The 24413-nt window shown below is 39.0% G+C and overlaps 1 protein-coding gene across 1 annotated transcript in view; it reads right to left on the bottom strand.

Annotated features, from left to right (window-relative positions):
* Window positions 1–23852, bottom strand: part of Nwd2 (NACHT and WD repeat domain containing 2) — a 110317-nt gene extending 86465 nt beyond the window's left edge. Inside the window, exon 1 of the mRNA XM_050149628.1 lies at window positions 23816–23852. Within this exon, the coding sequence (XP_050005585.1) occupies window positions 23816–23852 (37 nt within the window). The remainder of the gene's footprint in view (window positions 1–23815) is intronic.
* Window positions 23853–24413: the final 561 nt, after the last annotated feature.

Raw genomic sequence — 24413 nt, 5'->3', positions numbered from 1 at the left:
CCTAACTACAATGGCTGACTCTTAATTGGTGGGAAAAAAAAAACCCTGAATTCCAAATCAACACGACCAGAGAGGACTTAATGTCACTCTGCTCAGAAATGTGACCTAACATTTGTGGATGCTTAGGAAGCAACTGGCACTCCTATAACCCAGAAGATACTCAAGGACAGCACATTCCTGTCTGGTACGCACAGATCATTTCCCATGGTGGCCATATGCTACATCACAAACAAGGCTCATAAATTTCACAGTATTGAAAGCATGGCAAGTGCATCCTCCGAACATAATTAGATTAGAAATTGACAAGTTCAAACTCTAGGAAGCTGGAAGTTAAACAAAAATACTTCTTTATGCCAATAAACTTCTAAATACTTGATGTTATTACCCACACATCAAAGAAGGACCCATGAGATAAGGTCAGTGTTTTGAACTCATAATGAAATAGAAGAACACATCAAAGACTACGAAAGGCAGAGATATAATGGCTAGAAAATAAAAATTAGAACTTCAAAATAGACTGGAAATGTAAAACTCCAGAACTAGGAGTGTAGGTGTACATCTTAAGAAGTACAGAAAGGAGATAAAATGAGTTCAAAGCTGAAAAAATGGTAGCTCAGACACAAAAGAAAGAGATGGTGTAATATGGCTCATAGAAAGATGTCTTGTTAGGTTTACTATTGCTGTGAAGAAACACCATGACCAAATCAAGTCGGAGAGCAAGGGGGTTATTTGGCTTATACTTTCACATTACAGTTCATCATCAAAGGGCATCAGGACAGGCACTCAAACAGGGAAGGAACCTGGAGGCAGGAGCTGATGCAAAGGTCATAGAGGGGCGCTGCTTACTGTCTTGCTCCCTGTGGTTTGTTCAGCCTACCTTCTTATGGAACCAAGAACCACCAGTCCAGGCTGGAACTACCCATGATATGCTGGGCCCTCTTCTATCTATCACTAATTCAGAAAATTCCCTATAGACATTACAGTGCCTAAAGTCCAATTGTATAGAGGCATTTTCTCAATTGAGGCTCCCTCCTCTCTGATAATTTTTTATTTATTTATCTATCTATCTATCTATCTATTTATTTATTTATTTATGATTTCTGTCTCTTCCCCACCGCCACCTCCCCTTTCCCTCCCCCTCCCCCACTCAAGTCCCCCTCCCTCGTCAGCCCAAAGAGCAATCAGGGTTCCCTGCCCTGTGGGAAGTCCGAGGAGAGCACGAGCAAGGAACTCAGGACCGCGAGGGGTGCACCCACACACTGAGACAATGGGGATGTCCTATCGGGAACTCACCAAGGCCAGCTGGCCTGGGTCTGAAAAAGCCTGGGTTAAAACCAGTCTCGCTGAACATAGAGGACAATGAGGACTACTGAGACCTCAAGAACAATGGCAATGGGTTTTTGATCCTACTGCACCTATTGGTTTTGTGGGAGCCTAGGCAGTTTGGATGCTCTCTGATAATTTTTAACTTGTATCCAGTTGACATGAAACCAGCCAGCATAGAAGATGACTGGACAGTTAATTGCAAAGTTCCTGCCATTATTTTTGTGAGTCAATGAGTTTCATTAGTATTGCTTACAAGAATATGGTTGAAGGATTTATCATAGGCACATTGCTTATTAATGGCTCTACCACCAAAGAAAATATCTTCTCTTCAACTCCACCACCCAGCAAACATTAGTCTATAAATCCTCAGGAAGGGAAAGAACCTATAAAGGATGTTGCTGATGAGTCCATTCTTGCGCAGGTCATATCCAAGTAATCACAGCTCCTGAGAGTTGGAGAGTGTTAGATCGATGCCATGACCAGAAGACAGTGTTCTACATTTCACCCTTTCCTTTGGCTCTTAAATTATTTCTGCTTCCTCTCCAGTGATATTCCCTGAGCCTTGGATGGAATAATTCCAATGTCTCGGATTACTTTCTAAGACTTTCTAAGTCTATGCAGATATCCAGATCCTGCATGCCATTCAATTATCATAATTATAATATTATCATAATGCATTTTGTAGGTAACTTCTAGGCAAAGGGTGGCTTCCCCACCACAGTCCTTGTCATCATCATATGAGACTATCTGACACTTTTCTTGTAACCATTTTCCTTGTGACTGATATTTATTTTGGGGGAGTTTGGGACTATCTAACTATGCTGTTTCCTATCATTCCTTGATGATTCTCATCTGATCAAATTATTAAAGTGGCCAAATAATTTGCATTTCTATAATTTCTTTTATATTAACCAAACTTCAAAGTATAATGAGGCGTCCTCTACCATCAACTGACCTTCTTTCAACTTATCTGTCCATGCCCGTACTTGTATATATTCATATCCATGTACCCACTTCAGTAGGGATTTGATATCAGTTACAAGAAAAAAGAAACCACAGTAACTAACCAACAAGATGACAAATATCAATTCCTGACTACTATCCAGTGAACTTGATTCTCAAAGCCATCTGACGCTGCTCTCCTATTGCGTATTAGCAATTTCATGCAACAGCAATGCCGAATAAGAACACTCCAAGATAGTGGAATGAAAAAAAAAAAAGCAAGCTAATTCCATAGCTACATCTGGACACTGTGAAATAAGAACACCATATGAAGCACAAACACTGGGTAATACCCCTCTCTTCTGGCTGACACAGCGCCTGCCATTTCTTTACTAGATATATGCTTAGTTCCTCTCCACTCTTCTCATCTGGTCAATAAGAACTGAAACAAGGAACCATGAAATTGTTTATTTTCTGTCCATACCATATTTAGAGTGAACCATATTGCCTTGAGCCTTCCTCAAACAACCGAGCACAAGCCCAGTGCCAGCACGCACATCCTAATACCTCACCCTGAGATGCATCTTGGTTCCACATGATGCATCCTTTGCTTCTTTTCAGCGAGCCCAGGACCCCAACTTTGTTTCACCACAGAAGCCTGCTGAAGGGTGTGGTTTTACTACTGGACATGACTTTGTAGTGGCAAAACCTGGTGGGCAGGTTTCTAACTGATCGGGGTATAAACTGTCTCTATCCTGGCATGGACTCGTGAGAACGTAGGTGGAGCGGAGGCCCTGTATCAGATGGTTCTCAATGAGACTGCCCCAACTGAAATGGGAGGAAAATGAGCCACAGTGAGTGCTTTTCAGATGCTCGTACTTGTTTGTGAGCTGTCTCTGCTGCCCAAAGAGACACTCAGATGTGGAGTTTAAGGTCGTTTACTGAAATCAAAGCATTTAAGGAATATTTGACTACATGATTATTCTAATTTTTTGGGTTGGCGTTTAGTATCTTTCTTTACTTGTGTGTCTTAACAAATTACTGTGGTCCATTTCATCACTCCAGAAGTAGTTTTTACACTGTTCTTAAAAAGGTTAAGACTAGGGCTAGAGAGGCGGCTAGCAGTGAAGGGTACTGGCTACTCTTCCAGAGGACCTGGGATCTATTCCCAGCACCCACATGGCAGCTCATAACTGTTGGTAATGCCAGTTGCAAGAGATTCAGTGCTCTCTTCTAGACTCCATGGGCACTATATATGCATGTGTTGCACTGGCATACATGCAGGAAAACCACAAATAAAATAAAATAGTAAAATAGTAAAAAAACAATCCTGTTAAGATTGTTATAACCTTTTAGTTTTCCTCCAGAGTTTGTCTTAGAGAAAACCAAAATTAGTTCCACTGCGGTATCTGGATCAAAAGAAGGCAAGAGCTGCAGTGTGGTCCACCTTTCTCCTCCTATTATCTCATTAGTAGGGAAGAGATGGAAGGTAGATGGATGCTTAGGACCGTGATGCCCCCTCCCCAGCTGCTTCAATGGTAGCTGCATCCAGTCTTACCAGGCCAGACAGTAAGCAATTGGAGTTTAAGGATGGGACTTTTGAAAAACACGATTCTGTGATTGCCACTAGACTTTGCATCTACTCTTTTGGAGTCTTCCAAGACTTTTCCTCACTCCGCATTACAGAAAGTATCCTCTTCTTAAGGTGTGTGTTAAGGTTTGGGCAACCTGCAATTTGTGCAACAGTTTTGACCCTTCTTCTATCATTTACCTAAAACTAATAGCTTTTGTTGGGTTTAGAACTTGAAAGAATGCTCAATAAAAGTTCAACAACAGGGCAGAATGATCTGGGGCTCAATTTTATTTAACATGTCAAGTATCTTTTGCTATTATTAACCAATAATAAATGGTTTACAATGACTTTAATGAATAACATTAATGGGATGACTTTTCCACACTAATAAGAAAGCACTTTAAAGCCTTGACGTTGTTAATGAAGACATTGTTAACTCGTTTTTTATGTAAATTCATTTCACTACATACTATCAACACAATCATCCAATTAAATAATTCACCCACCACCAGTTACAAAATACTCTGACCGCGTAGATTACTTAGAGATGCACTTTAAAGAAATTCACATAAAATATTGCACCAGCTAGTGGAAAGGGAATGAATTCATTTTGGCAATATGAATTCTGACATAGTAAATGTCCATATGCCATAGCTAATGCTTTTTTTTTTAACAAATTAGCAAATGAGATTACATGAAACTTGGCATTCCTGTTCTTCAAAAAATAGTTCTGAAGAAGATACAACTAGGCATTGAAATAGTTTCTATAACAACTGCTTTGGGGAACAACCATGGCTTTAATTTGTTAGATAAGATGATTGGCAATTTGCTTCAGATGTTTGCTACATTCAAGATACTGACCCAGCACAGGTGGGGCATGAGGAATCTGCCTCACCTTTCACAGTAAGACTGAGCAGCATCTAATGCACAGGCAGACAACGACACAGCGTGTGTCATGCAATAAAGCACACTCTGTCAAAGTTGTTGGTTTTAATGGAGAGAGACAGATTCAAATGAGCTCAGTGAACTGGTCTCTGCTAGCTTGGCCCAGTGCTTCGCTGTAGATCTCTGTGTCTGCTTCCATCAGTTGCTGGATGAAGGATCCATGATGACAATCAAGGTAGTCATTGATCTGACTACAGGGGAAGGCCAGTTTAGGCATCTTCTCTGCTGTTGCTTAGAGTCTTAGCTGGATATTCTATCTGGAGGGATACTTTGCTCAGCCTAGATATAGGGGGGGTCTTGCCTGAAGTAAAGTGTCAGAATTTGTTGACACTCCATGGGAAGCCTTACCTTTTCTGAGGGGTGGGGTGGGAGGCAGGGTGGAATGGGAGGAGGGGAGGGAGTGGGAACAGGGATAGCTATGTAAATTGAGAAAAGATTGTATTGATGAAACCCTGTCTCGAAAAACCAAAAAAAAAAATCTTAATAAAAAAGGAAAAAAATGAACGCAATGGGAAAACCATATGGATTAAAAAAATCCTCAATAAATATTGAACTATAGGGCTGGGGAGATGATCAGTGAGCAAGGGCACTTGTAAAAGCATAAGGATCAGAGTTCAAATCTAAGGCACCCATATAAAAGCATCAAGCATGGCTACTTGATGTTTGTGAGCCCAGTGTAGGAGTAGCAAAAACACAGGTGAATCTTTAGAGCTTGTTTGGGACAGGGATCACCTGGTTTACCACTGTATATGCCGGGATAGCCAGCCTGTGTGCATCCAGCGCCTTCCTGTCTCTGCCTTCCACCTCCCCAGGAGCACTGAGGTTACAGAAGCTACCACATCCAGCTGCCATGTAGATTCTGGGAATCAGACTCAGGTCCTCACGATTGTCTGGCAAGTGTATTATCCATTGGACTATCTTCCCAGTTTTAGAAAGCTATTTCTCATAGTCTGGAGGCTAAGAAGTCCACCATCAAGGTAACAATAGATTTAGGAACCAAGAGACCTGTTCTTCATTTCACACTTAAGCCATCTTTACATGATCACGTAGAAAAAGAGGTCAGAGGTGCCAAGCACTTTTTTGAAACTTTTATAAGGTCACTAATGGCTTTATGACTTATCCACTTCCTAACGGCCCTCTGTTTTAATACTGTCATGGCAGTGATTAAGTCTCAGTATGTGGATTTGGAAGCATTTAACGACCACACCAGATTCACTGGCTTTAATTCCCTACATGGATTTGAGAACCTCTGGGGACCTGTCCTGGCAATACATCTGCTGAAATAAGACACTCGCAGGTGGGATTATGGGGAGCTTCATTAAAGTCCCAAATGACCCAATCCTATTTAAGGATCATCTTTAGCACTATTAAAAAAACCTGAATGCTATGTGTTGATTCAGACAATTAGTCAATCACTTTTTTTTTCTCTTAGAGAAATGCCTGGGTTTGAGGAGTCTGTTCACTTTCTGTCTTCCGTCTTTTTCCTGTCTTCACAAAATGGCATAAACTGCAGTAGAACGCAAGAAGTGTCCTACCCTAAACGTACAAGATAATGGTGCTTTAACTTGTTTAAAACTGATTTGTAAAATTCACATGTATTTTAGATATAGTTTCAGTGCCTTAATTTTAGTGTTTAGGGTAAGTTTAAACACCTTATTCATATATATGAATGTTTTTAATTCAAAAAGAATTAATCATCTGATACGTATCATATACCATGTAAGAACACCGGTCCAGTTTTGCACAAAAGAAAACAGCAAAAGCAAACAAAATTTTTGGTAAAGCTTTCCACTCTAATGCATTTATAAATAATACATTATTAATATCAGTGTGAACTTCTAAATTCTGCTCACAGCTAAAGGTTGCAAAGGTTTTCTTTTAAGCCATCAAAAGATACTTTCACCTCACCTTCCCCAAGGTATCAATATTGAATGATATAAAAATACTTTTAGCATTTTCTTTCCAATAAAATATTCAACACTCAATGCTTTCATGGAGCATTTTCCCTTAAAAATCCATTATGCTAAAAGTAAATATCTACATGAAGACCACTAGACTGATGTAATTAAAATGTATGTTTACAAAAAGGTAATGGAGATTATGCCAGCAATAGTGAACAGTGGCTGCTTCACTGTGGACTTTTTCTCATATAATCTTACCAGGAATAAACAAAATGTTACATTTACATTTTGCTTTTTTTCTTAATTCCAGCAGTAGTTCTTAAGCCTATTATTTTTTGTTTAGGCTAATTAATCATTTTATTACAAATTATTTTAAAATTGTAAGTATAGTAAGGAGATACAAGGTAAGAATGAATCTGACCACATTTATTTTGCATTTTTTAGTGTGTGTTTGTGTGTGTGTATCTGTGTGTCTCTCTTTCTCTTTGTGTGTGTGTGTGTGCATTTGTATATGTATTTGTGTTTGTATTGGTGCAGTTGTGTGCACCTATGGAGGCCAGAGGCTCCATCTGCTGTCTTTCTTGATTGCTCTCCACTTTCTTCTTTGAGACAGTGCCTCTTCTGGAACATCGAGCTCACTGCTGCTTTGGCTAGGCTTGTTGAATTGGCCTTGGAAATCTTGTCTCTCAGTACCTTCAACTCCATCAGCACTGGGGTTACAGACTCTCATCAACATACCTGGCTTTTACATGGGTGTTGGACATCTGAATTCAAAAATGCTTCTCCCCCCACCCCGAACCACCTCCCTACCTCCCCACATTTATTTAAGTCACTGAACTCCTCTGAGATAGCCTGCTCATGAATATGCTGGTCCCCACTTCATCTTCTGGGCTGATTTCAGGACTTGGTCCCAGTTTCCCCATGGTATCTTTTGTGCTTCGTGGGGATTCCAGTGCAGCCAAAGGTACTGTTGGATGAATTTCCATGACATCAGAGTCATGCGTGCCACATCCTTGCCTCTAAGACTCTTTGAGTCTAGAATTACATCTTGTTGCAACAGCAGCACAATCAACATTGGGTCACATTCAGATGCTATTCCCAAGTTAGTGATTTCTATAAAACATGGAACTACTGACCCTCCAGACAGAAACGTAGAACCTTCTTGATGAGTCAACACCTTTGGCAGATTCACCTCTCTCCTCTTTCCATGCATTTTATCCCCAGTGGTCCAATATGCTATCATTTGTATCAGTATATGTTAATCAAATACAATAGTGTGTTTTATCATGACATTCTCAGACATGTGTATAAGGCACCTGGGCCATGTTTATAATCTCTATTACCCATATTCACCCATCTGTTGGTCGTATTCATTAATAGCTATAGCTCCTTCTTATTTCATTCTTTTCCTACAAAAGAGTTAAAAAATGTGTTACTTATCTAAGTCTGGCTTACCTCTTTTAATATGGTGGTCTACATTTCCATTAATTTCATTCCTCATGAATTCATTCTTCTTTATGCCTGAATAATATACTCTTCCCCCACTCCCTGTGTGTGAATAAAATTTCATTTCCTTCTTCCAGTCATCTGCTGACAGACATCCAGGCTAATTCCATATCTTGGCGATTATAACTGGCATTTCAATAAACATGGACATCCAGTTATGCCTGTGGCCTACATTTTGTCAGTCCACATAAACTCAATTACCCGACTTGCTGTTATGTGCTGCTCAGAGCACACAGAACTTCCAACCATTTCCATAATTTATCTGCTGCAATTCTTGAGAAAAGAAATCACGCCCATCTTGCTCAGAGCAATGTACCTATCCAACATCTGTGGCATAAGGTTAGTCATAATCCAACTCAACATATATTATTTTATTAAAAGTTGTTATCTTGTGTGCTTTTCTCTTTGATTGGGACTTGTACAAGTTTTAATTTTCTTGGTATGCTGCATTTAGTCTAGAATCTGCCATACAGTAGACACTTAATAGATACTGGATGAATTTATTTCCGAAATGCTGCCTATATCAAGCTTCCCAAGAACATGTATGCATGAAGACACTCGAGGGAATCCTTTGCCTTTTGCCCATCTGCACCTGTGAGAAAGGTTTTAGGATGTAACTGGACTGTGAGAAATAAAGGCGAATACGTCATTGTAATAACTCCACAAAGTCTCAGGAAGTTACAGGGATGTGGAAATAGAAAATGAACACATGTACACATATAAGTGTGTGTGTGCATGGCCTCCAATAGGTTATTCTGTTCCAAGTGGTCATCACTAGATGTATTTACTTGTGAACAAGGCTCAGTAGACTCAGTCACACATACACATACACACACAGAGAGAGAGAGAGAGACAGAGAGAGAGAGACAGAGAGAGAGATAGAAACATATGGAATTTATATGTATGAAACAATAATAATGAAAGAATAAGAGAGTATAAGTTGGAGAGGTAGTGGGGCTACATGAGAGAAGTAGGAAGGATAAGAGGAAGAATCACAAATATAATCAATGTAGTACTTATGTATGAAATAATGAAAGACTTTTTGAATTAAAAAGAAAAGGGTTGATTTGCTTAGTCTTTAGGTAAGATACTCTTGGTATGCATCAGTTCAATCAACAATTCTATGGAAAAGCACTAGTTGAAAGCTCGCAACTAGTCAATCCTGGGAAAAACCAGAGCAGTGATGGTCCTTCAGAGAAAAGACAGGGCTCATAGGCAGCAGAGCAGAAGGAATTTGGGAGCAATTAGAATGTTCTAACCTTAGCTTTGGGCTATTCTGTTTTGGGTTATGCTGATGTAAGCCATTGGCAAAAGGTTTTATATTTAGGAGTTGCATATTTCACTGTATGCAAATTTGACTTCACAAACAAAAGGAACCGTGAGAGCACACAGGATTCTAATGATAGGCACAGGGAAATGTGAAACGTGGTGGAGAGTGACAATTGAAATTTGCTGTGAGATGCTTTTAACAAAACAAATTGGACAGAGAGACAGACCTATGATAAAACAAATATGTAAAATGCTAATTATTGAATTAGGGTAGCAAGTTATGTAAGTGTTTGCTGTAAAATTCTTGGAACATTCATGGATTTTGGAAAATCTTCAACATAAAATGTTGTAAAAAAATGATTGCTTGGCCTCATTTAGATGGAAGTACATCAGCATCTAAAGCTGGAAGCTCCCTGCTATAGAGTTTCAGTCATGAATGAAGGGTTAGGATGACATGATTCTAAAAATGCCAGAACAAGGAAAGTCCTATTATCTCTTACTGTTGGGCTAATTCGTTAATTCAGAGAATGTATAGAAATTAACTTCAATATATTAGCCAAGAGTCACGTGCGGTGTCTCATCACTATAGCCTGAGAACTCAGGAGGCTGAGCCAGAAGACCAGGAGTTCAAGGTTAGTTCAAGATGACATTTACATTTATTCAGAAAACTGTATCTCAGAAAACAGTAATGGGCTGTGGTGAAGAACATGTATTGCTCTTATGGAGACCCAAGTTCAGTTCCCAAACCCACACTGGGCAGCTCACATCCACATGTAACTCCAGGGTTAGCTGATGCCCAACACAGGTACCCTCACCCATGTGTGAACAAACACATAGACATGCATACACACACAAACACACACACACACACACACGCAGAGTAGATAAAATAAATCTTAAAACATAACAGAAACAAAAGAAAATAGCCAAAAATCTAATGTTTTAGGAGTGTAGCTTCTCATGGTGATTTCAGGGAAAAGGAAGCCATGGGAGGGCTAAGCAGGGGAAGTGGGAGGATTAGTAGTGGACACGTTGGAATTTTGTATTTGTTTCCAGTCCAAGACTTTTCTTATAAGGATATACTATGACTATAATAACATCAAGGGAATAATGGATGCTGTACTCAGCTTTCAGTGGACTGTGGGACCGGGCACGGGAGTGAAGGGATTATGCAGTTCGAGTGCAGCATCTCTAGCTGAGACAGCTTACAGTTTGTGATCGCATATTAACGTGTTCTCCAGAACAGAATCAGCACCTTTGGTTTCTTATCTCACGTTTCAGTTTGCCCTGGCTGAACGCATCAACTGCTGCAGCTGAGCGCCCTGGATACGACGCCTGCACCCTCTATGGGAGGGACCGTGATGGCTGGGTTCTGCATAAACAATGACGTCTCTCTTTCTCTCTCTTAAAATCTAAAGTATTTACAATAAAGCAGTTATCAAATTTGGGGAATGATTATTTTCTGCGCGGTTTAAAAGCTGTTGCAAATTAAAGATTCTCACAGCTAAAGGAACAGAGCCAAAAAAAATGAATTTGAGAGTGCCAATAATATCAATTCCAACAGACAATATGGAGTTTTCTAGAATGTGCCCACGAACAGGCAATGAAAGGGAAAAGGAGTTGTTAAAATAAAATATACCTGATAGATTGACTTATTCCTTTATGTGAAAGAATACCCTGAGACAATTACTTGTTTGGTAATAATGTTCCTTGGTACCACTGGTGCTGTGCCGCACACTAACATTTTGGTTTAATTAGCTTATTAAATATAAAATTGCTTACTTTTGAAAAAATGATGCCTCTGGGCAAACAGGTTGATCATATGCATTTCAGAGGAGCTGCTACTGCTGGCTTGTGGAAAGCGCAGAAGTTATGCGAAAATCCCCAGAATCCCACAAGCATTCTGAACCATCCGAACACCTGGGTAGCAAACGCTGGATACTGCCACCCAGGTGTGAAAGAGAAAATACTGAGTGGAAACATCTATGGAATTAACAAATAATGAAAATTAATAAAAGCCACTTATAGATTATAAATTTTCTTCTCTTTTGCTTAAAGCTCAGAAATTTGATTTTTCAAATGATTATTTAGGGAAACCGGTCTATTCCCACATGTAACTTGGGTCAAGTTATTTTGTTGAAATCCACCAACTATCAACTGTATTGTATCAGTTGTATTGTTCAGGAAGTGAAATGGAGGCAAACAGGTACCATGGGGTTACGTCACCCCCTCTTTGGCTCCCCCACTTGTGCATGTGACCCCTAAGAGAGAAGACAGCATAGAGTCCAGAATGTAACCACTAAGCCTCAGTGGAAATAACGGTCTGCTGATGAAATTTCTGCACACACAGTCCTGAAATATTAATACGTAAATTAGGCTGACAATTAGATCCACTATAAATAACAAGTTTAATTTGATAGCTTGGCTACTGCAATAAATTTAACAACTGTTTCTCTCTCTCTCTTGCTATATTCATTTTCACCTTGGGGTTAAGTGATACTGGCTAAAGTGCTCATGGAACAAGAGGCATTCACAGAAGGCCAAAGTGTGAAATTAATTTTTCTTGTTCTGGCTTTATTCCTGTTGACATAAAGGCTCTACATAAAACATTTCACACTAAAACACTGCCTATCTTTTTTCCTATTGATTTTTTTCCTCTTGAGGTCACTAAGTCAAGCTTTGTGAGAATACTGATCATATTCAGCATTTGAGTGTAAAGATTCATAGTTAATGTTTCAAACCTCCTCTGGTGCAGTCTCAGCAACTCTTATACATCGACTCACTACGTCTTCCAGTGGTGGTGTGAAAGCCAACCACTGCGCTACATTTTACATACGAGGAATCTTAGTGAGGAGCTTGTCCAAGTTTGCAAATGTTGCTGTTACTCAGTCCTTGGTTTAATCTAGTAGGGGTACTCCAGATCCAAGTTCTTTCCACCTCTTCCAGAAGCGATCTCAATTCTTTACCCTTTTATTGCTTCATGCAATTGTCCTTGCTCCTGCATACTCCAGGGAAAATGGGACCTCTGTCTGATGAGTCTCTAAAATCAGTGTCATCTTTTAGGACTGCATGGCCCCATTCACAATAATGTAGTTAATGTAAGGCAGTAATTGTTCTTCTCCAAGTCAACTCAGGCTTTGAGGAAATCCTGACTGAGCAAGCACAAGGGTAATTTGGATAGTGTTTCAGCTCTATGCTATCTTGGGAATGTCACCATCACTACCATTATCATTAACAAGCCCGATAAGTAAAGATGAATGTCTACAGCTGTTCCTACACAGCATGAAATACCACATGAAAATGCTTAATCTACCCAGTCACATAAGAGAATTAAATTCTTTTTATAGGTGGCAATAAAATTTTACTTGAAAACAACCATTATGTAGCTTAGGCCATACTCTGCAATGTTAATAACTTTTTTTTTTTTTTCGAGACAGGGTTTCTCTGTAGCTTTGGAGCCTGTCCTGGAACTAGCTCTTGTAGACCAGGCTGGCCTCGAACTCACAGAGATCCGCCTGCCTCTGCTTCCAGAGTGCTGGTATTAAAGGCATGCGCCACCACCGCCCAGCTAGCAGTGCTAATATTTTATTTGTGCCATCCAGTAAACACAGACAACAACTGTGTAGATTTCTCTTGTTGAAATTTTCAAAGTACCCACATACAAATAGCTTGAGGTCAGTTAATGCCATTATTTCATCACCAGGATGTTAAAAGAAACAAAAGTCAAATCAAAACAAAAACTCATGTTTCTGATGAATCTTTAAAAAAAAATTGAGGGCAGGGTGGGAGAGATGGCTTCGATGCTAAGAGCACAGGCTGTTCTTCTAGAGGACCTGGGTTTCAATTCCCAGCACCCGCATGACAGCTCACAACTGTCTGTAACTCCATCCTAGGGGATCTAGCTCCCTCACATGGACATACCTGTAGGCAAAACACCAAGGAACATAAAATAATAATTAATAAAAATTTTAAAACTTTGGGGTAAAACTCTCTTCTGTCTAAGTGTGACACCACAGCAGTTTAAAGGGCAACAGTCTGAATGACATAAACTCTTTTTTTTTAAAATTTATTTATTTATTTATTAAAGATTTCTGTCTCTTCCCCACCGCCGCCTCCCCTTTCTCTCCCCCTCTCCCAATCAAGTCCCCCTCCCTCTTCAGCCCAAAGAGCAATCAGGGTTCCCTGCCCTTTGGGAAGTCCAAGGACCACCCACCTCCATCCAGGTCTAGTAAGGTGAGCATCCACGAAACTGCCTAGGCTCCCACGAAACCAATAGGTCCAGTAGAATCAAAAACCCGTTGCTTTTGTTCTTGAGGTCTCAGTAGTCCTCCTTGTCCGCTATGTTCAGCGAGACCGGTTTTGACCCAGGCTTTTTCAGACCCAGGCCAGCTGGCCTTGGTGAGTTCCTGATAGAACATCCCCATTGTCTCAGTGTATGGGTGCACCCCTTGCGGTCCTGAGTTCCTTGCTTGTGCTCTCTCTCCTTCTGCTCCTGATTTGGACCTTGAGATTTCAGTCCGGTGCTCCAATGTGGGTCTCTGTCTCTGTCTCCTTTCATCGCCTGATGAAGTTTAATATTCAGGAGGATGCCTATATGATTTTCTTTGGGTTCTTCTTCTTATTTAGCTTCTCTAAGAACCCGAATTATAGGTTCAATGTCCTTTATTTATGGCTAGAAACCAAATATGAGTGAGAACATCCCATGTTCCTCTTTTTGGGTCTGGCTTACCTCACTCAGGATGGTGTACTATGCTGAACTGTTTACCCAGGTGAACATCCCGGGGGAGACCATTTTACGCTGAGCTATGGTTTGAGTATGAGGTTTCCCCATAAATGACTCGTGTTTTACAGACTTTATCCCAAGTTTGAGGTGTTACTGAGGGTGAGCCTGGACAATTCTGGAAGGCGGTCACTAGGACCTTACGTGTGGGCATGTCTTGTCTCTGCAGGGCCCTCTTTCTGTTTCTGTTTCCCATCTATCATGACAGAGTAGTCTTTGGCACATGCTCTTTCTGTCACGATGCTCTGCTCCTCAGGGTCCAGGGTCAGTGGAACCAAGGTGTGTGAACTGAATTCTCTGAGATGATGCTGGGTCAAAAGGTGTCCTTTCTCCCCCAAGTTGTTGCCGCCGTCACATATTTTGTCACATCAATGAAAAGTCTCTTTAACATACTACCTAAAAAAATCAAGTCGTGTCATGGGATCAGTCTAGATGTTCATTAACAGACGCATGGATAAAGAAAATGTGCCTTATGTACCCAATAGACTTTTATGCAGCCACAAGATTATCAAAATATTATTTGCAGGAAAATATAGTTAAATTGGACATTATGCAGTTAAGTGAAATAAGCTCAATTCAGAAACACAAATATCTAAGCTTCTTCTATATGCAGAATCTAGATTTAAAAGTGATTGAGTATAAAATATGCATATAGGAGACTTGTAAGTAGAAGGGAGATTGGGACAAGGAAAGTGATCTTTTTATAGGGGACAGTGGCAAAAGAAGTTATTAGTGGTGGATATAATCCAAGCACATAATGAACATCAATGAAAATGATATAATACATTGTAGTAAGAGACCACTTGTTTGTTTCCGCTGCTCAGTCCCGAAATAACCACACAGAAACCTTATTAATTAAATCACTGCTTAGAGCCGGGCGGTGGTGGCACACGCCTTTGATCCCAGCACTCAGGAGGCAGAGGCAGGTGGATCTCTGTGAGTTCGAGGCCAACCTGGTCTACAAAAGCTAGTCCCAGGACAGGAACCAAAAGCTACGGAGAAACCCTGTCTCGAAAAAAATCAATCAATCAATCAATCAATAAATAAATCACTGCTTAGCCTATTAGCTCTATCTTCTTTTTTGCTAGGTCTTACATTTTAATTTACCCCATTTCCATTCATCTGTGTCTCACCACAAGGCTGTGGCTTACCCAGTAAAGTTCTGGCATCTGTCTCTGGCGGGGGTGCATTGCTTCTCTAGATTCTGCCCTTTATCTCAGCATTCATTTTAGTTTTCCCCACCTAGCTCTACTTTATCCAATCAGGACAAGCCAGTTTCTTTATTAACCAATGGCATTCACAGCATACAGAGGGGAACCCCACATCAATAAATCCTGTTATTTCACACAATAAACATAAAGTATTAGTAAAGAACAACAGATATCCAATCAAGAAGTCAAGCTATTTATAATCTTATGTATAAAAAGTTACAACATAACCATGCGAAGATGAAGTGTACAGAAATATAATCAGAACCCCAAGTGAAGTAAAAATACATTTTAAACCCAAGATCACTGAGAATACATTATCCAACCCAAATGAACAAAAAATTTATACGGTTTCTCAAGGAAAATTAAGCAAATATTAGGAACTAGCATCTTTTATGTGGCTAACAAGCACTTAATAGGGTAAAATAAGAGTATAATTTGTGAAACTATTTCTAATGGTATTTTCTATGATTCTTGGATAAATAGAAAAACAATTGTTCAGGGTGTGGTATAACCTTTTTTACCTTATAAATACTTTTTATATATTGTAAATATATTTTGTGTATTACCAGAAGGTCTTAGAGACCAGTTAGCTTCAAAGTACATAAGAAATTTTTTGTGGGTCCTTGGAACCTGGTGTGGCTGTTTAATAGGTAGTATGTTATGCTATGCACTATTATTATACCATTTGTTTCTATTCATTGTATCTCCTGACCCCTTTCATAGGCCATCTAAAATTATCCCTTTCAGTGGCCTACATTTCCTGCTGGAACTCTGAAGGACTTCTGATCAAGGGAGAGTCAAGCCAAGCATTGCATTTCCTCTGGCTGTGCAGCCCCTCAGTCACTTCCCTTCCTGTTTTGTTCACTTGGGCCTGGAATCCTCTCTAGATGATTGGCTGGTAAGCACCTGGGACAATATATAATATTCATACCTTTTATATAGATGTGAATTAAGGCTCACTGGAAGACAGGTTGTTACCTTATAATGAAAAGCTTGTGAATTCCTTATGTATCTTGATGGGAGTGTAATATGAGTTTTGAAAAATGACCAGTTCAAGCTTAAATACACTTTCTGAGGCAACAGTTCCACTGATAGCCATTTATTTAATCAACAATCAACAAAAACTTGACCCTTATGTAAAGGTTTATAAAACCCAAACTGGAAATGACCTAAAAGTCAATTAACAGGGTTATGTGTAAACAGTTTTCAGTGTGTTCATCAGGCATAATACACAGTGATTAAAAAAAGTTGGACCACCGATACATACTGCAAGGCAAGATAAACACTGAAAACTTTATGACAAGAGTATTGGCTGCATCATTCTGTTTGAATGAAACGCAATACCATAAGTAATCAGAGTGCATAGAAATGAGATGAGTGCAGCTTATATAAGACGACCAGGCAAGTGTAGGCCTCCCAGGTAGTCAGTGGTGACAGAAGTGATCTATCAGTTCCACAGAGTTTGATTACTCAAGTGACTATATTCTCAAAATGGGCAAATCACATATTTATGTATTTTATTATTTCATCAAAAGATTGTTAGTTCTAAGATTATGGGCTAACATTCTACTATTTGCTAATGTAGACATCAGTCTTTCATCATTTCTTATATAAATTACAGCTAACCATGGAGAGCAGTATGGGCAGAGACAAACACGGAGATCCTGAATGAAACCCGTTGTGACTGGTGTCATTTTTAATATGTTTGATTTTTATTTAAGAAACTTCCTTGTGATTGTAGTGCAATGATGACCTCTTTGCTGTAGACAAATGTATAGGATATCACATTTGACCTTGTATGATATTTATTTCTAAAATACATTTACACAATATTAATGAAAACAAGGCTTGTGGTAACAAAGCAATTTATTTGTTATCCAGATTTTAAGCTGGGGGAAATATAAAATTCCCTCTTACATACTTTAGTTGACTGTACTGTACTGTGACCAGTTACTGGAAATACAGCCTGATGATTTATTTCACTTGTCAAATGAACTTTAGCAATATTTAAGTAACTTTTGATGCCATTGGGCTATGCTAGGTGTTTAAGAAAACCCTGGCTCAGATACTTACTTGTCATGTCTGATTCACTGCTTCTTCCTTGTGACTCTTCCTGGCCTCCTATCTTACCCACTTTTTCATCCCACCATGTACAGGGGTGCCAATAATTCTCTTAATGCATCCATTTCTTCATGGAAATTATTTGCTTTCTTTGCCCTGTAAATATTGTGAAACAGCTTTTTACGGTTCTCAGTAATTACAGAGCACACCCCTCAATGCCAATAAGTGATCTTACTGCACAAAGGTGCCATATTTCAATCTGTGTGTGTAATTGTCTCATCAACATTCAAGCTCCTCTGCCAACAGCCCTGCATATTTATGGGGTGCTGCTGACAGGGCTCTATCCATGGTGCTGATCATCTATAAATGAATGCGGTGGAGTTTTAGCTCTTTATCAGTTACTGCATTTGGAAACAAGGCAAAGACTCTAGCGACAGAGGGAAAAACGGAGTGAAAGGTTGATATTTAAGAATCATTGCTTAAGCAGTGATTTTCTTAGCTAAATCGGGATGGCTTCTGGCAGGAAGTAGATCTTAGAAATGCAAAAAAATCCACAGGTTTTTGACGAGTAGTGAGTAAAGAGAACACTTTAGGAGAGGGAATGGAACTATAGAAGTTAAATTTGGTGAATATTTGGCAGGCACAAAAAACTCCTCTATCTAGCATGATAATGCCAAATTATGAAAGGTTTGGCACATCTCCCTCTTGAGTTCAGACTTTATCCCACTGGTGAAGGGGGCCTGAGATACTCTGAGAAGGAATATATGAAATGTTTCTCAAATACAAATCAATCTTCCCTATTAAGAAGATGCTGATAGGCAGTCAGACAGGTGACACGGTCTAGGAAGGAGATAGGTGGGAAAGGAATGGGTGAGGTTTGAAGAATGAGGACTGGAAGCAGCAACAGGAGTTCCATAACACCAAAACTGAATGGCCTTTACAATTCTAGTCACACCTGGTTGAAATGCACTGCTTCTGTATTTGTCTCAATAATCAGACATGAAGTCCCCTCACATTGTTATGATTGTATCAGTTACTATTTTTAATTATGTTGTCACAGTATGAGTATCAACTTCTAGCCCTTGACAAGCACTCACACATAAGTCCAAGAAACATTTTAGGACTCCTAACATAGGACTTTCATTATTTCAAGCTTTCAATCTACAATTTTAATGACCTATAGAATGTAGTAAGATACATCCTTAAGTTCTTAACTAAGGGCTACTGTCTTGTAATATAGATGTTATTTTTTTTCCTGGAAAAGGGGCAGTTCAGATAATGTGAGTAAACCTCTAGGGTCTGTACCAGAGGTGGAGGCTGCCTCTTGAGTTCTGACAGATAGGCTCTCACACATTTTTCAAATCTGCTGCCTCTGGTAGACCTGGTATGGCTAGAGTGGTACTCTTTTTGCTAGTTCTACCTCAGTTTCTGTTCTCTCATCTCTTTGCCTTGCCCTCTTTAAATCAATATTTTAGTCAATATGAGTCATATCCCTTAATTTGCATAAACAATCACAGTAAACCCCCAATAAGCGATTAAGTGAATGAATGACTGAATGAATCATTGAAAAAATATGGAAATTTGCTCTTCTGCTATGACAATTTTTAATTAATGTGAACATGAAATATTTATGACTTCTAGTAATAGAGTCATAGGAGAAATCCCAGAACGGAGGCTGCTTCTACCAAGGCTACAGTTTTCTGTTTCTTCTGTTTCCTTTATTGCCTCATGGGTTTTATAATACACTATTACCTCTGCTGTCTTTCTTTTCTGCCTAAGTTTTACTTATCCTTCAAGTGCCAGCTTAAGCTATAACATTTCCTCAACTCATTAAACTTCATAATGCACCTAATTCCTCTGAATTCTTAACACTTATTTTAATTAACTTTGAGTTGCCTTGAGATATCTCTTGTGCTAAAATATTCTTTTCAACCCACTTTAACACATTTACTATATTTTTGCTATCGATATGGCACAGTACAAGGTTAGGGGTGGGAACAGTAGGGTAAAAATAGATATAAGCAGATACTTTAGGGACTCAGTCCATTAGTTGACTGAAATAAAGCAAAATATGATCAATGCCGTCAAAGAAAAAGAAAAGATGAAATAAATGTGATACAACAAACAATAGTAAAAGTTAAGACAAATATGCAAATATAGATACTTTGGTCTGAAAAGTCATACCAATTCATAGCTCCATAGTTACAGAGAAGATTTATTTATTTATTTATTTATTTATTTATTTATTTATTTATTTATGTGACCATGTTAAAAGGTGGTGAGATCTTTATGAATTGGGGTGTGGTGGAGGTCATCTATTCTTTCAGGGAGTAAAGCACTTTTTAAGGTAGTTCCCATGGGATTCTGAGTTATCTTTTGCCAGAATGAGTCATCTTATGACTTTAGTCTCGCAATGTGATCATGTTCACTCTAAATTCTCTCTCCACAGAGGAATGTAGTGGTGGTAAAGGGGTTCAGAAACAGCACAACACTTTGTATCTTTGAGTCACCAAACCTATGAGTGAGGTAACTTACTTTTCTTTCCTTTTTTTAAAGGCCATGCTCTTCTTCGTATTTTGTTTCTTTTTATTGTTTTTATTGAGATATATATTTTTCTATACCCCTCTCCCTTCTCCTTCCCTTCTACCCTCTCCGACCCAAGATGGACATAGGTTAGAATCTTCCCGGTAAGTGCACCTTGGGGTGCTTACACGAATTATTAGAAATGGGCTAGTCCAGGTGCGAGAGTTAGCCAAGAAGAGGCTAGATATAATGGGCAAGCAGTGTTTAAAAGAATATGGTGTGTGTTGTTATTTCGGGCATAAGCTAGCAGGCAGCCAGGGTGCTGGGGACGCAGCCCCGCCGCTCCTATTTCAACAGATGGGGTTTGTGAGTAAAGTGCTACAGGCTTGCTTGATACAAATGTTTCTGGAAGTGGGGCAATGCATGAAGCTCAGAGGCACAAGCAGCTCAGAGGCACAAGCAAATCTGCCATAGTGATCTGTGCAGAGCATGAACAGGAACTAACATATTTATCATAATAACAGAGCAGCTTAAGTTTTAGACTGGGCAGAGAAACAGGCCATACCATATTACCCCTACTAATTGTGCAAGTTAAGTTTTTAAGAAGTGCTTTTTAAGAAGTGCTAGTGGATAGTAAAGAATTACAGATACACAGTAAGACAGATTCAGACATAAAAGACCTATAAATGGGTCATAGTGTTGGGTTAATGTACGTAGGCTTGGAAGAGAAAAAAAAGAGTATAGAGAGTCATAAAATAAAAGTTAATGCTTTTAAAAAAAGTGGAATCAAATCAAAGACCTGGATATCAATCCATATACTTATGAACACCTGAAACAAAAAATATAAAGTGGAAATATTCAACAAATGTTGCTGACATAACTTGATATCAACATGTAGAAGAATGAAAACAAATCCATATCTATCATCATGCACAAAACCCAAGTCCAAATGGATCAAAGACCTCAACATAAAACAAACTACAATGAACTTCATAGAAGTGAAATTGAAAACTACTTTTCTTTATATATCAATGAACCTCAATTATTTACCACACTAACTGTAAATGCACTAATGCATGGTTGTTTCAGTCCATGATAGAATGCATATATGATGCTGGCTACATAAGAATTTATGGCTTATTGACACTTAACAATCTTGGTTTCTATTAATTACTCCCTAATTTTCATACAATGACAAAATTTGTCTCACTAATATTGTCAGAACTTATCACTTTCTTTGAGTAACATGGGTGTACTATATTACATATAGATCATCAGGTCTCTTTATTAAATTAATTATGCATTATTATCACAAGGTATTATTTATTTCCCTCTACAGTTGTACAGGTTAGCATATTTTTTCAATCAAATCACAGAACTGATTGGATTTTTGCTTGGTATACAATAATACTTTCTTATCATCTACTCTCAATATTGTTAAAATTTATGATAGTTTATACATTTAATGGCTGGGACACCTGCTTTCTTTTAACTAAGCACTCTCCAAAATAGCTGGATAACATAATTGTACAGTCCTAAAGTGTGTCAAAGGTAAAAGCTCATTATATATTTATCTACCTTACAGTTGTTATTTTGAATAGAAAATGTTATCTTGCTGTTAAAATACTAAAAAATACAATTCACTTATAAATATGATAGTCTTTTACAGAGCTTGCATGGAAAATACATATGTATGACATATAAACAAATTGGTGAGGAATTCCAGCTGCTCTTTTGTTTATGACTTCATTTTATAAGACAGAAGGTCACTTTTAACATTTCAGTTTTGATCTTTTGGAAACATCCAGTGACATGTCAAGAGCACTGGTTTTTATTTGATTTCATGAAGCACGGAATTTCACAGTGTTCTATACCCTCAGCAGCTTTCAAATAGAGATTGAGATATCTGTTTGACATATGGACACATCCAGATATAAATACATTCAACTTCCTCAGGCAAAAATCCGCAGAACACCAAGGTTACTGGCTATGCAATAAAATGACCTATTTAGGGAAAAAGGTCAACTTGTTATAAAAATCCAAATCATAAACAGAACAACTTCAGGAGGAAGAGATAGAAAATGTCTTTCCACAAAGGGGATGGCAAAACGGGAATGGCATATCATTGATTGTAAGGCAAGCTCTTCTAAAAAGCTCAGCACAACAGAGGCTTATTCTCATTATGTAACCTTCAAAAATTCACCCAAATCCTTGACATCTTCCTATTACATAGGTAGGATCTAACTTTAAAATGACCCATGCATTTGAATCCATCTAGGTACTAGGTTAAACTGACATTTAGCTGTTCAATTGGGAGGGGACAGATGATTGAAAGACCTTATACGTTCCATCTTCATTGGTTAGCATGGGTTTCTGACCTAATTCAGACTAAATGGATTAGATATTTACTGCCAGTGACTGGAGTCTGCATCTGAGTAACCATCACTTATATCCCAGTACTGTAACCAATTGCTATCTTGAACCAGAGATTTGCAGGAAGTATTTATTTCATGGTTTGCAGGCTCTTCATCAGCCTTACAAGGCATTCTGTCAATGTTCCGGAAAGAAGGCGATAGCCACTTGCTTCCAGTGGTTCTCTGAAACTCTGGTTTATCATCATTTAGTCATTTTTCCTTCCTCCTATCATTCAGGGACGATTCCAGTCTATGGTTCTCTAGTCTGTAACTCAGTTTCTGATTTTAAAGATTATAAAGGACAGGTTATTTCCCCTTCTTTCTTCCTCCTACTCCCTATCATTCTGTTCCCTTTCTTCCCCTCAACGATATTACTTCCACAAAAAAAAAAAAAAAAAAAAACCAGCTGACAATGACTAGCTGTGTGCCGAAACAATGTTTAGTTTTCACATCTCACTCATCATCATAGAAAACAGATTATGCTGAGCCACCCAACAGGATTGTGGGGAACCAAACTAGGGTCCTCTTCAAGAGCATTATGAGCTCTAACCACTGAGCAATCACTCCAGCCCAGTTCTTGAGGGAAACTACCCCATTGCTTTCTTGAAAAAGAAAACCACGTCATTTATCCGGTTCTGTTGGCGCTCATAGTGTATACAGGCAAACCCTCACCATCTGTTTGTGCTTATCATAAGTCACACCAAATAAAATACACAGTGATGTGTCACTGTACATCTGTTGGGGTGGCTTCATTATCAGAGAAAGTAAGATTAGAGAGAGTGGAGAGGAGGTATTTGTGTGTGTGTGTGTGTGTGTGTGTGTGTGTGGTGTGTGTTGATGGAAATGAGAATTGCTTCAGCCATTGCGGAACATTGTGTTAGAATCACTTTAAAAATTGAATTGACTTAAGCTGGGTGGTGCTGGCTCACGCCTTTAATCCCAGCACTTGGGAGGCAGAGACAGGTGGATCTCTGTGAGTTCAAGGCCAGCCTGGTCTAAGGAGCTAGTTCCAGGAAAGCCAAGGCTACCCAAAGAAACCCTGTCTTGAAAAACAAAACAAAAATGATTTGAGTTGAATTACTGAGTGAGTGAATACACTTTCTACAGAAACACTAACATCCCTATTCTTTGTAAATGAAGTTGGCTGTTGGGCCTGCTTAATATTTATGGTGAGATAGCATCCTGGCCTCAAATGATCTGCTCTCCACTAGTCTGCTGATCTCATTTCCTATCTCAGCTGATACCCGGCAGACGCAGACAGATAGAGCTTCCTGGAGGTTTGTAGATAGCATCTGTTCTGGCTGGCGGGTTCTGCCCTTAGAGGATATTACATTTTTTTGAAAATCATCCACATCTCCACTTACCGTCTACTCTTATTTGATCTTGCTGTTCCATGGACATCCGGGGCCACACTCTGAAACATGTTTCTTGAACTTGATTTTGCTTCCACTAGTCCCTTTTGTAGAAATGTTTGTCTTTTGCCCTTCTGCCTGACTCTCTTTATCACTGTTAACCTCTCTGTGCAAATTCCATCTCATCAGACAGGCCTTCCCTGACTTCCTAGTAAGTGCGGAGAGCATGCCCACTTTGATTTGCACTTATCTGATTCCATTTCTCTTTACTGTACTTACCATTGCTTCCAAAAACTTTCCAAGTACTGCACAATGCACTGCAATTGTATATGAACATTGTGAACTGTCCACTCACCAGACAGCGAGCACAGGGAGGGTAGGAGTTAGAAAGATGTCTACTTAGTAACATGGAAATTTACACACTTACATTCTATACCACTAGGTGATCGAGGAGTGACACTTAAAAACTGACAGACAGCAAATGTGCGTTTTTAGGATAGAGTGTGATAATTCTATCCATATTGGAATCAAGGTCCTGATGCTAATACTGAAATCATTTCTATCTCCTCAAACATTTGTCCTTCCGTGGTGCTGTGAGCCTTTGAACTCT

Source organism: Alexandromys fortis, unplaced genomic scaffold (genome assembly GCF_014885135.2).
Source record: "Alexandromys fortis isolate MF-2015 unplaced genomic scaffold, M_Fortis_MF-2015_v1.1 scaffold_0, whole genome shotgun sequence".
NCBI classification, from domain to species: domain Eukaryota; kingdom Metazoa; phylum Chordata; class Mammalia; order Rodentia; family Cricetidae; genus Alexandromys; species Alexandromys fortis.
This window is presented reverse-complemented; position numbering and strand designations above follow the sequence as displayed.